This window comes from Dromaius novaehollandiae, chromosome 5, assembly GCF_036370855.1.
Source record: "Dromaius novaehollandiae isolate bDroNov1 chromosome 5, bDroNov1.hap1, whole genome shotgun sequence".
Lineage (NCBI taxonomy): Eukaryota > Metazoa > Chordata > Aves > Casuariiformes > Dromaiidae > Dromaius > Dromaius novaehollandiae.
This window is the reverse complement of record NC_088102.1, coordinates 12247383-12261076: the sequence shown is the minus strand read 5'-3', so window position 1 is coordinate 12261076 and position 13694 is coordinate 12247383. Positions and strand designations below refer to the sequence as shown.

The following is a 13694-nucleotide window of genomic DNA, read 5'->3' as shown; positions in this document are numbered from 1 at the left end:
ATAGTTTCTGGCAGGAAACAGCTTACCGCACCGCAGTAATGGAGCTATCATCAGTCTTTTGGAAAGTGCACTTGGTGTTTTGGGTTTTGCTTGTTCTTTATGTTAAGACCAATACAAATTGCATCAGTGCTTTAAATCAGTGCTTTGGCACAGACCACAGAGTTCAGCTCCGAGTTTCTTGTACAGGAGGGTATTGCCACTAACTAATGTTACGGATAAGAGAATTACCACTTCATAGATGGCAAGTGCTATAATAAGGATACTTCTTTAGGGCAGCATAGGGTAGTTACTGCTGTTTACATAGAAGAGGGCCATTAGAGTTCATGTTCTCTTTGACAAATCAGTTAACAGAAGGAAAAGTTTGCTTTTTTCTATGCCGTAGTTTGTTGTTGGTCCATCATGCTCTTCTTTCTGCCTCTGCCTGAACCCAAACCCCCTCACAGCCTGACAGAAATGTTCGCTTACGCAGCTAGCCCTGCTTCAGTTTGTACTACATCCTTCTCCAGTGTTCGGCTGCGACATCAGAAGTCGATGTCCATGTCAGCCTCTGTGCACACGAAGATGATGTTGCCTCCAATAGACAATGGCGCAGATAACTTCAGGCCTATGTAAGAACCTGAAATCGTTGTGAAACTAACTTACACCCACTGCTGCTTAACTTTGTGCTGTGGAATTTTAGTCCTAGACTGTTCTAGTGTATATTGCCCACAAGGTGTGTGTTTCCTCATTTTTAGTCTTGTTTACATGTCTTGCGGTGTGTCAGGCTGTCTATGACATAATCCTGCAATAATGAGCATTACTTTTTTTTTTTAGGGTTAGGAGTATTGGACACTCCCTATTGTCAAAGTGTGTGGGAGGCTATAATCTGTGTATGCCAAAGGACTTCTCTAGCTGAAATGGTTTGCTTGTGGAGAGTTTTGTGTAGGGTATTTTCAAATTAGCAAGGTTTTTAAAGATACATGGAGTGGGGAGGGAGGGTTATTAAAGTTATCTGTTGCTTCTCTTTCGTGGAAGGAAATTGCACTCATCCCTTCTTGTATGAGGCTTCTCAGTGAAACTTGTGTACGCCTAGTTTATCTGGTCTTTTCCAGGATGCTCACATTGGTTTTTTTTTGCCTATGTAGGCTTCTGTTTAGGCAGCTTTTTAATCCTAACCTCTTATGAATTTTGATCCCATATGGTGCTGTAATAATGTTGATATTTCCTACCCTGGCCTATATAAAGGTGTCTGCTTATGCTTTATTGTAGAACGTAGTGTTTTGTGTTTCCTGCAAAGCTTTAGTGCTTGTGTAAAGAAGTTCTAGCGTTGTTCTTTGTTTTCTGCTCTAGCACTATTCCCGATCAAAGAACTCCTGTTGCTTCAACTCACAGCATTAGCAGCGCAACCACACCTGATCGTATTCGTTTCCCCAGAGGAACGGCTAGTCGGAGCACTTTCCACGGGCAGCTCAGGGAGCGGCGCACTGCTACCTACAACGGACCACCTGCCTCCCCCAGCCTGTCCCATGAAGCCACGCCACTGTCTCAGACTCGGACCAGGGGTTCCACTAATCTATTTAGTAAACTAACTTCAAAACTAACAAGAAGGTAAGCCTCCTCAAATGGTAATGTTATACTACAGCATGACTTATTTTTTCTTTGTCAGGTAGTGGAAGTATGTAATAGTTCATTGCTTGAGTTTTGTCCGCATTCACTGCTCTGTCTTAACCATTTCTGTGTCTTAACGCATTGGTTTGTGATTTTTTTCCATGGCTCTTTTTCATTAGAGAAAGCCACTTGTTTTTAGCAGTTGAGTCAAATGGGATAAAAACTGAGACAGAGCAGCTTGGTCTGGGCCAATTCTTCTAGGATCGTAATCCTCATGCCTCGGGTCCAAATGCTGCAGTTAAAACATTAGTGTGGTTCAAATGCGCTCTTGACTGCATGGCCTCGCAGTAGAAGGCATGCTGCCCGGTTGGAGGATGCAGAAACTAGGATCCCAGCCTTGATGTTTAATGCAGTGTTAAAAGCTCAGGCTGTGGTTGCACACTCACTTAGACTGTTGATGTTTCTAAAACACTTCCTCTCTCCTCCACTCTTCCTGGCAGCACACAAATAAAAATACCACAGGATGGAAGGGCAGGAGCAGGAAACAACCATTTCTTTTGGCAGGAGTGCTGGCATAAGTTGTCTCAAAGTGATGGCGGTACTGCAGTTTCAGTCTAGGCAGCAGTCTGCTCAAGCCTTGAAAAACTTACTCCTATTTTGATACTGAGTTCATGCACAGATTATATTTTTGGTGTGAAGTGTGGCCTAGCCAAAGCCTACCTTAAGCAGGAACTTGTCCCTGTGCTGATGTTCGAGGGGGTTTTTTTGTTTGCTTTGGGGTTTTTTTAATGCTGATGAGACCCTTAATTTCAAATGCATGTATGATTTAAATTAGTTCCTACAGACTGTACAATTGAAAAAGCATGTTTTCCCTATATGTTTAAAACCTGTGCGGTCATATACCACCTACTTCAGATGACTCTGATATCTGCAACTTTTATTTGCAGAAGTGAGGGCTTTTTTTTTTCTCTCTGTCTGTAGCTTATGATAATCTCTATGCTTTTGTACCCTTGTCATCATGAGAAATGTTTTGGGATATATCACTGTGGTCTTTGCCTGCTTGCGTTTGTTTTGGGCTTATATCATATGAGCATCAAGCCACTTTCTTCCTATCCTTTCTATGACTATACATGTGTGCACTCGCTTGCTCTCAGCATCCCCTTTATAGCTTCCCCTTTCTGCAACATAATGTTAAGCCAAACTCTAGGGGTTTTTTTGGGGTGGGGGGTTGTTTTTTGTTGTTGTTGTTTGTTTTTAGAAAAGATGAAATTTTTTTTTTAATAATTAAGGCATCTGCTTTTTGTTAAGTGAAAAATCTTTGGCACTTTTGGCACATCTTTCTTTCTGTACTCTTGTTTATAATACCCTTAATTTTCCATCTGACATTCCGAATGTGGACACTCATATTATGAACATGCAAGCTTTTTATTTGTGCTGCTGGAACATACTGTTTAGCGTTCAGTATGTCACTAGTTGTTTAGACCAGTATGTCACTAGTTGTTTAGACAGCAGTCAAACTTTTGACATTAGCTCAGAGTTTCAACTTTTGCAGTGCAGTGTGGTTTTCTTTAAATTTTTTCCCAGTACTTTTGACAATAATTTAAATTCTGTCTGGACTTTATTCAATAACACACAGTTGTAGCAAAATAGCACTGTTACAGATGACTAAGTTTACATTTGGAGGACCTCTCAGGATTGGGGCTTTGTTTTATGCTAGATGCCATGTAAACTCCTAGAAGGCAGGCAGTCCCATGGCAGGGCATACAGTTGTGTTTCTCCTTTTTTAAAAAAGGAACAAATTACAAACATGTTCATTTATTCTAGTTTTCTCTATAGGGGAGCAGCATTGTTTTGATTATTAACCATGTTCTGGTTGTTACGGCTTCTGCCACTAAATTAGTTAGGTATTTAAGGCAGTTTTTGGCACAACATGACTAAACTAATGTTACAAAGGAAATAACCTAACTCTGAAGATATTCAAGATCTAATAATGAAATTACTGATTTCTGCTTTTTATTTGAAATACATAAAGAAAATCCAAACATCATTTTAGGTGACCTTACACGTTATAGTTTTAAAGGGTTTTGAAACCAGTAAGTATTTTAATTTGTAATAACTACTGGTGGCTCATTTCCCAGAAGAAAGGAAACAGTAACATTAAAAGAAAGAGTTTGGCTCTTCAGACCTTAAATCATCTGCCTAATCTCAGAATGTATTGAAGTGTCATTTCTTTGTGCATTTAAAATTAGATTTTTATGCATGTTTCACTCTTAATGGATTTTTCAAATTATTTTGTACAAAATTTTTTGTTAATTATTATTTTGGCTTAATTTCTTTTAGAAACATGTCATTCAGGTTTATCAAAAGGTAGGATTTATTTATATTTAAAAAAAGTGGCTCCTGCAATTAACAACAGATTTGGCTTTCTAGCCTTTGTTTTCTAAAAACTAAGCTTTCTGCTGACAACTAAATACTTCCTTTTGTGAAAGGAAAGCATAGAAATAAATCCATTAACTAATGATCTTACTTAAGAATCTGTGGCACCTGTATAACAAGATGCTGAGCATGCCTTGTGAATTCTTCTTTCTTTGATAGAGTTGGTAGTACCAAAGTAATTCTGTTCTTTGTACTAATACACTTAGCATGCTTATGTTTGAAGAATGAGGTGTTTGATAACAATGATGAAAATATAAACAAAACATAAGGTTACAAGCAAATAAAGGTAAGTGATGCTAAATTTACATTCTTTCTCTTCTGTTTTATGAAACTTTATAAAAAAGATTTTTGAAGTGGTGTCTGTAGCTGGTACAGTAGAAAGTAAACTGTTGGCATTTGTATGTCTAACAGCTCGTTTGGATTTGGAAGATTGAATGAAGGCCAAATGGCAGTGTATTTATGTTAAAAAAGGAAGTATTTGCTGAAGTGAATTGTGGCTGAAGTGCAAACAGAGCACTGCAATTACAAAAAAAAAGTATAATATTTATGCAAATGTACTAACGAGGAAAAACGATCAAAAGTCTGATTCACATTTCAAGCCCAAAAGATTGAATTTAGTCTTACTATTTAGGAATGAATCAAACTGCCATTTATCTTGTTAATCCATGATTACTTGCTAAAGGTTGTTATACAATTTTGATCCACAGGTAAATTTTCCCATAGTATCTTGTAATATTCTTTTAAATTGTATCATATCTTGGAGTCTCCTGAAGGATGGTACTTTCAGTTTTCAATTACTGATCAAAAATGATGAGACAAGACCAAAAAACATAGACATCTGGTTTACCTTTCAAAGCCCAAGGCTGTGTGTGTGACTGTAATGTGAACTTTGTCAGGTAATTTCAAGGCAATCTATAGATTAGGGAGACCTGAGATATGTAAACTGCTGGTTAAATGTGGGCTTGTTCTGAAAACCCAGGCTCTAAAGGTACTTCTCATTATTAAATGAGTAAATTCTGCTCCACTCTAATACTCAAGGTGCTTCCAAACTTGAATATCTTTAGAATTGGTGTTTTGGGGTAGTTGGCTGGCATTGTCACGGCTTACTTGGGAAAATAAGCATGCATGAACTGGTAGTTAAGGAAAGAAATTTTTCAACACAGCATACAGTTGACACTGAGCAAAAGCCAAGTTTTAACCCATCATGCATTGTGAGCTATAACATTGCACCTTTGAGGTGCATACCACTTTGTAAGGGAGCGCTTTTGCCTCTCAATGGTCACATTTGCTTTAAAACACAGGAATGTAGTCTGAGTTGCAGCCCCCAAAACTGGATGCTTATAAGTCAGTTATTCTGCTGCTCTGAAGCAAGATGGAAAATGCTAATAGGAGTACCATTTTAAACTAAAAGGTTACTGTTCAGCTTTGAGACTTAACAGGTAACTTATGAATGTCTTTTGAATAAGGGATTTGCATAGTCTTATGCTAACTACACAGGACTGGACCATTCCTTTTGAATTCTACTTTGTGTGCATGGTATTCCACCACACCTGATCCTGTGCGTAGGTACAAAATTAAATTGAAAATGTTGTTTTTCTGACAGTTTCTTCTCACTTTATACACTATGAATTTTAAACTCTCATTTGATCGCAAAATAATTACTATAAACCAATATGGTGAATATATAGTACTGCAAGTTCATTCTGGGGAGCTGAGCAAAAAAAAGATGATCAGTCACTCCTTTTTAAACTACTTAGTCCTAATACTGTGCCTGGTACCCAGAGGTATGAGATATGTCTTGTGTACCTTGCGCTGTCCTTTCCAACCTGCATATTGTGGAAGACTAATCTCTTTCATGTTGTGATTAGCAAAAATCACTTTTGATGTTCTGGATTTTATTTCAGTACCTCTTCCATTTCAGTAAATTAATCTTATTTTAATGTCTTGCCAACCCCCTTTTCCTGTTTTTATTCCAGCCCTGGAATATCTTTTTAGATAGTTTTCTTTGTGTTTAACTGTGTTTTTTAACACTGAGTGTACAAAGATGTAAAGAACTGAAAACACAAAATAACTCAGGACAGATGTATAGAAACATTGCTTATATTTTTGAAAGCCATTCACAAATCATGTAGCAAAAAATAAAGGAGATCTTGGATAGACATTACATGACAAATGAGAACTTAACTTTTCTATATATTTGTTCCATTCTCAAGACCAAGAAGTGTCTTGGTCCATTTAATTTATGCAAGAGAAAGCAGAAAATTCAGAACATAAATGAGTAATTTGCAGTTCCTGCAGAAATGAAGACTGTGTTAGCATTTAAGAGTCCTAAGGGCTGTATCTGACTTGCAGACCTACCAGAACAATACTGACAGTACAGTAAGTTAATGTTCTCAAAGTGTGTGCGCTGTTTTGTAGAACATAACCAGAGCAATTTGTTTCATAAAGAAAGGAGTATCTAGAGAGACCAGGAAAGCTCTCCAAATCTTGGTTTCATGTTTCATATTTGAGGGTGCGTGTCACTGAGCACAGTTTTCAGTGTTAGGATGCACTGACTGATGCATGGAAAAACCCAATCAAGTAAGGATCTTCAGAGAGGCTTGGATGAAATAGTGTTTATTATTTCAAGATGGCAGGTATTTTGTAACTAATGAGCTTTCTCAAATTTAGACTATGGTTTTCTGAAAAAAAAAAAAAAAAAAAAAGAACAGTTGGCTACATTTCTACAGCATTAGAGAGGGGTTTTTAATCTCAAATTTTTCTGCACAGCTTTAAGTAACAGTAAGACTATTCATTGTTGGGAAGACTTGTCATGCTCCTCTTTCTAGAACCTTTGGCAAGTTAAACAAAAGTGGAAGTGATCCATAAGTGCATGCAGCTCTTAAACATGTCTTCCACTTCCGAGGAACACAGTAAGCTCTTTAAACCTCAAATGCTTTGAGTGGAGCAGTATCTTCAAACTCGTTTTCTTGCCTTGCCTAGTAAAATAAGCCTTTCATGGATCATTTGGATGGATTCTTTTGAAAGGTGTGGATTTGCTCAGTTGCTTCAAGTAAATGGTTCTCTCCCCTCCCAGCAGTAATTCACTCTTCCAGAATCGTGCTAAGGGACAAGTTTGTGGATTGCATATTCAGACCGTATAAATCTTTTTCCGTCCTCCCTGATGCACAGTACGGTGGAGTAGCACATGGTCTTACGCTGCCTACTAAAACGATCATCAGTGCTATTTGCATTTTAGACTCTTGACACTGGCTTTAGAAATCTGAGATAAACTATTAGTTGAAGTAAACTGCTTAGGAGATTGGGAGGGTTGCAGTCTTCAGCCAGTTGCTCTCCTGTATTACTGAAGGAAAGAGCTGGAATTTTCCTAAATTGGTGGAGGTTTGGTTTTAGGAAAGTTGAATTTTAACATTTGTATGTAAAATCTTGTTATGATGAAAATGACAAATATTAAAAATGCACTTTGAAGTGCTAGAATTAGTTAAGGATTTGTCAGTTGTTTTCTTACTATCTGCCTTAATCCAGTTCATTGTTACAACTTTTCTTTAGTCATTGGAAAACTTCCTAGCAGAGATCCTATCTTACCATGTCTTGTACAGTACCTAACAAAATAGAATTCTGATTAGATATTGTTGTAATTGTTCATAGCTGAATGTCTTAGCATTTTCTTAATTTTATTTGTATTACAATAGCAATCTGAAGCTTGAGCAAGAACCAGGTTTCATATTCTACATGACTGTTTTCACTGTGTTCCTTACAGTATTCTTAATTATTCTTATTGTGACAATGACTGTACAAATATAGTGAGAATAAAATCTCTTTAGATTGATTTTACAAGCATACTTGCTCACCACAACCCCTCAGAAGGAAGATAACGAGGAAATTAAACAATGTAACACAACACAGGACTTAATGCAGCTACCACCATGCACCAAGGAATAAACTTACCGTCTTACATTATTATTACTAGACAGCTGTTGACCAAATCACTTTATTTTAGTATATATAATTTTATTCATAGTTAGTTTTATTCAGTGAAGCCATGAACTAGCTTGTAGTAGTACTAGCTTGTAGAAAACTAAGTCTTGGAAAACTGGCTTCTCTACAAGCAGAATTAACACTGAAATGTAGAACCGTGGTACTATAATGGGAAGGTAGAGGGAGACGACTTTCCCCTTAATGCTGCCGGATTCTGGGACTTTTAAAATATGGTAGAAATCAGCAACATAGCTTTAAGGCTGTGCAAGAGGATAGAAAACTTAAGCTTACTCTTGGATGTGGAAGATGCATCAGTGTGGGACTTAATAGGATGCAGTCACCACAGCTTGAGAAATCTTGACTTTGCCTCTAAACTTCGTTAAAATGTTTATGCATCTTATTGTTTTAAGTGCTTTGTTATCATTTAAACATCTGATATTTCAGTTTTGACATGCATGAACACACACAGGGTGACCAGATCTGCTCATAAATATTTTTTTCAAATATCCTTATTATTCCCAGATAAAACTTTTTAATACAATTAGTCTAAATGTAATTAGGAAATATTTACTAAATTTTGCAATTTTAATTTAATATATGCTGCTTCTACAAATTCAACTTAATGCATTAGTATAGATAAACATACCGAATAAAAAACTAGTTGTTGGTCTTTCAAAAAATCTGTGGTTTACAGACTCATTTGGCTTGGCAAGTTGCTATATTCTGAATTTGTTCTAATCTAGAAAGTTCATTACATCTTTGTTGCTTTGTGTTCTAACACAACTTTGGTATGATTGCAATAGCTTTTAGCAACGGTTCAGATATTTTATATTGTAGTGTAAGATTTGTCTTCTCTTTCCCGCTTCCTTTTGCTTCTGCTTTCTTTTCAATGAGGCTCCCGACTGAATATGAGAGGAACGGGAGATATGAGGGCTCAAGGTGAGGGTAAAATTTTTGTTTAAAATGTTGCGTAGGTGAGTTTGAACCTTTCTCCCTTGATTATGTGGCAGAGTGGCTTCAGGCAGCAGCTTTTGTTTCCTTTAAAGCTTTGAAACTAAACAAAGAAGCATTTCTGTCTGCAAAACAGCTATTGAAGTATTGACTGACTTGGTTCTAAACTTTCGTCTTTCCTGTTACCTTTTCCCTTGTGTGTTTTTGCATTTTAGTAGTTATAATTTGCTATTGTCTTGTAGCCCTGCAGGCAAGCGGTCCCTAGAGATACTGCAAATCTGTAGGATAACCCCTGAAGGATGTTAAGATATTATATTTCTCATCTCCAAAATTCCAAATAGTTAAACAGTATTTTTCATATTAAACTTCAAAAATCTGCATACCAAAAAACCCAGAAATTCTCAAATTTGTACTGATTCCACCAAGTGTTTTCAAGTAGAAAAAGCTTTCTAATCTAAAATATGCATTGAATAAAAGCATTTTGGCCCCCCCCACACACACCTGCTGATTCTTACAGGCTTATTCAATTAAAACCTTGAAGTTAAAACAAAATACTGCTTATTTTGCGTGCTGCTATTTTTAACTTCTGGCAAACTGCATAGCTGGAGTTGAGAGCATAATCCTATAACTCTTGCAGTTACTGAAAGTCTTCTCTAATAGCATATAGAATTATGCAATATGTTGTCTTCGAGATGGATTTATTTAGCTTTCTAACCTTGCTATCACTTTTTAAGTAATTTTTCTGTAATTGCTTGCTTAATGGTGGTAGAAGGAAGGCATCGTGTAACGAGAAATTCATTGCCAAATGTTTTAAAGAAGAGCTTAATTTAATATCTCTAGATTGAATTATGAAGTTTAACATGAGACTTACCTAACCTGACTCCAGCCATATAATTTATCTTCAGAAAAATACTAAAGCACGATGGCTAATCTGTCTCTTGACCTTGTGACAAGTAAATTTGAAGAGGAGTCTGTGTCTGGCAGCGTTCAGATATGCCCAAAACAAATACATCAGATTTTTTTTCCCTGAGGTCCAAATGGAGCTCCTCATTCTTTAGCTACGTGACCACTAATTTGTAATTGAAGTAGAATCATCATAACAAGCTAGAAATTTCTGGAACGTTTCTTTCCATTTTCATATATAACCTTGTTTCTCGTTACCAAAGGAAAAGATTTACCAAAAAAAAAAAAAAAGAAGTGTTGCAGAAGATTGCAAACTTGGGGAACGCAACCTCATTTTGTGCTCGCTCTCTTAAAATTGTGGCAGTAACGTTAACCTTCTTAGTCAGATTTTTTGCTAATGATGTTGCTGAGATGTCTAATAGTGACCATCAGCTGTGCATTTTTGGCCTTGACGGCACTTAGCAGTGTAACTCGTAACAGCAAAAGATGTCATTGCTTTTCCTGTAGCGCCCCAGTCCACCTAGCCCCAGAACAGGGCTTTGAGCAGGACTAGGTTTTAAGCTGAATCACAGGTGATAGATTCTTCTATTATTATGATTTTCAGCCTCAGCAAGGTAGTTTCTCTTGTGCTTCTCCCTCTAGTGGTTTCCAGTCGTTCTGCCCCTCACACCTTACCTTTGTTTCAGCCCCAAAAGCTTCTGCTTTATCTTTACCGCGTGCCCGCGCAGCACCTAGGAGAAGGGGGCATTGCTCGCAGCCGGAGCCTCTAGATGCTGCCGTAGTGCAAGTAGTGCGCCTTGAACGTTAGTTGGCTTCACTAACATGAAACCTGGAGGATCTGGCTTGCCCTGCTGACTAATAAATTACTGTCTTTCAGCCGCAATGTAGCTGTGGATCAGAAGGACGAAAACAAGGAAGCCAAGCCTCGTTCGCTGCGTTTTACCTGGAGCATGAAAACCACCAGCTCCATGGATCCCAATGACATGATGAGGGAAATACGGAAGGTCCTGGATGCCAATAATTGTGACTATGAACAAAGAGAGCGTTTCTTGCTTTTCTGTGTCCATGGAGATGGGCATGCGGAAAACCTTGTACAGTGGGAGATGGAGGTGTGTAAACTGCCAAGACTGTCCCTGAACGGCGTTCGCTTTAAGCGGATATCGGGAACATCCATAGCTTTTAAAAACATTGCTTCCAAAATTGCCAATGAATTAAAGCTGTAACAAGAAAAATAGTTAAGTTGTAAATTAGTTAGCAATTTCAAGTGTTTTTGAGAATTCCGATGGAAATGTATAGAATAACATTTAGGCAATAACTTCTGCATCCTTCTGAATAGTGATATTAAAAAAAAAAAAAAGCTGCTGAGCTGGGAGGGAGAGTTGGACTTTTTTATAAGTGCACTACAGCATTAAAGTTGCCTACTATGTAAAATATTACCCCTTCTGCTTTATTTCCATTGCTCCTAAGTCTTTGACAACAAATTGAAACACAGAATATATTCATTTAAATATGCCTCCTGTTTGTGTGGACGTGTGAATGTACAGTATGTGTGTATAATATATAAAGTATTATATGTAAACAATTCATTTACAACATCGAGCTGTACCAGTACCTCTTTTTGGGCTAATTTTGGTGCTAAAAATTGAAGTGGCCAAGGAGGAAACACTTGAGTTAATATTTAAAATAACTGAAGAGATAACCAGTAAACGCAGGTTTACAGTTCACTGCTGTGTTAAGAAAAAAGTGTGTGAAGGGTTTGGATTTACGGTTGTGAACATTATTAGTCCTGTTTTCTAAGTAGATCTCATGAGATTATTAAAAATTCACTTTTACTGAGTAAGTCTTGCATTATATTTTGCCCACCTATTTATTATTTAAGTCTGAATCACATTTTTAAAATGTAGTTGATTTGTGCATTAAAATTTGGGTAAATGCTTCCATTCTTTTGCTTCTGCTAAACTACTAAGATTGTATCTTGTCCTTTTGGCTTATGAGTATTGATTGCAGTTAAGAACACTCTTGTGTTTCTCCACAATTCCTCTCCAGATTAATGCAGTCTAATAGGATTTGCTGAATGCTGACCAGTGACTTTTTCTCTCAGACCAAGTTCTCCGTGTTAGACTAGGTCAAACTGATGCAAAGGACACAAGGACTTTCAAATAATGACCGTACTTTGATGTGATTCGCCATCTGAGGTGATGCTGTTCTGAAGTACTGCTGCGAGTGTGGCAGTACTTCCCTTTGAATTCCGGGTGTGTGCACTGTTGAAACCCAAAAGTGGGAATTTAATTGGCTACTGATCACTTCTGGTATAACATCCAACTTGCTAAACTACAGCTATAGGCGGTAGCAATTAAAACTTCCCTTGCAGCTCTCTTCCAGCGTGCTTCCACTTGGCTTTGGATATATTGCTTTTGATGGCTTTATGCCAATTGTGTCTTTAGCTCCTGCTGAGGAGGGAGCCCGTCATGGCTCTTAGCATACAGTGTGGAAACCTGCCCTCGATGAACTCCCTGATGGCCAGCTAGCTTTCTGTAGGACACCAAGCTGCTGTCAGATGGTCCCCACTTTTAACCATCACTGTGCTGAGCTGGATTTGATCCTGCAAACTAGAATCAAGAGATTTCTTCATGCATTGTTTCCTACTGATACTCAGTTTATTTCATCAAGGACTTCTGTAGATAATATATGCATTATCTACTTGATTTTTTTGTATTAATCAGTGTTTTATGGTTATATTTCAGTGAAGCACTTAAGCATGTACTGAACATGTGCTTTAAACTGGAGCCTAAATTTGCATTTTAAATCTGCAGTGAGCTAATAGTTATTCATAGTACACAGTTCAGGTTTGACCCAAAGTGCAGATGCAAAATCCTCAATATTTTGCAAGTTAGTTTTTTGTGATCTGTAGTCTGTGAAGGCAGCAGACTTCCCCCTCTTTCCCTGAGCATTGATATTGATTATGCTAGTTAAAGAGTAACTGTAGTTGTTAAATGTAGTAGATATTCCTGAATTTGCATTTTATTCTCTGTATATTCTGTATCATGCCATGGCTTTAGAGCTCCAGGCACTGCTGGGGTTTGGTTGGCTTTCAGTGCTCTGCCCGTGCCTGTGCTGCTCAGTATGTTTTTTTTCCATGAAAACTCCATTTTGTAATAGCAATAAGACATTTCAGGGCAGTCATTGTACTTCTCAGGTGAATAGTCACCTATCCTTTCACTTCCTACATCTTAAGCACTCCTCCAAATGTATTTTTTTCACCCAGCAGTGCACTTCATCGTCTGAACTGAAAGTGTTCTGATAAATGATGTAAATCTGTATTCAATGGAAGTTCCAAAAGGTTTCATATTAAATGTTTTCTGAAATAACTCTATTCCTACTTCACCTGTTAAGTATGTAATTGTTTCTAAAAAGTGCACCAGTATCATACTTTGGATATTTAAAGTTTGTACTTAAGTATTTTTCTTAAAGTGTTTTCAAAAAGGTTCTTTTAGAGTAAATCTGTATTTGAGGTATTAAAAAAATGACTTACTACAATCAGAAACAGATTTTCAACAGCTTCCTTCCCAAATGCCATGTAAAACTATCAAGTTGCAAGAATATACCCATGTTTCTTTATCATAATACACACTAATTGTTCAAGCCTCTAGGAGTTCCCTGGAAGGAAAATACTTCCTTCACATCTCCAAACCAAGGAACTACAAGACTTCACGAGTGTAGGCTTTTTTCATTTGTTCGTATTCTTTGGGGATCTGTGGGGGCTTACCAGCTTTACTGCTAGTATGACTTTACAGAGCTACTGCTGTTTCTCTCTACTTAAGAGACAAGTTTTAAAAATA

General features: G+C 37.4%; 1 protein-coding gene across 6 annotated transcripts in view; it reads left to right on the top strand.

Annotated features, from left to right (window-relative positions):
- The window catches only part of MARK3 (microtubule affinity regulating kinase 3), a 65444-nt gene extending 52216 nt beyond the window's left edge, over positions 1–13228 (top strand). For 2 of the 6 annotated variants that reach the window (XM_064512031.1, XM_064512033.1), the window contains 4 exons: positions 1330–1587; positions 3928–3954; positions 8896–8940; positions 10733–13228. In XM_064512031.1, the coding sequence (XP_064368101.1) occupies positions 1330–1587; positions 3928–3954; positions 8896–8940; positions 10733–11078 (676 nt within the window). In that variant the 3' untranslated portion in view covers positions 11079–13228. The remainder of the gene's footprint in view (positions 1–1329; positions 1588–3927; positions 3955–8895; positions 8941–10732) is intronic. The other 4 variants (XM_064512036.1, XM_064512032.1, XM_064512034.1 and 1 more) reach the window with 4 other exon arrangements.
- Positions 13229–13694: the final 466 nt, after the last annotated feature.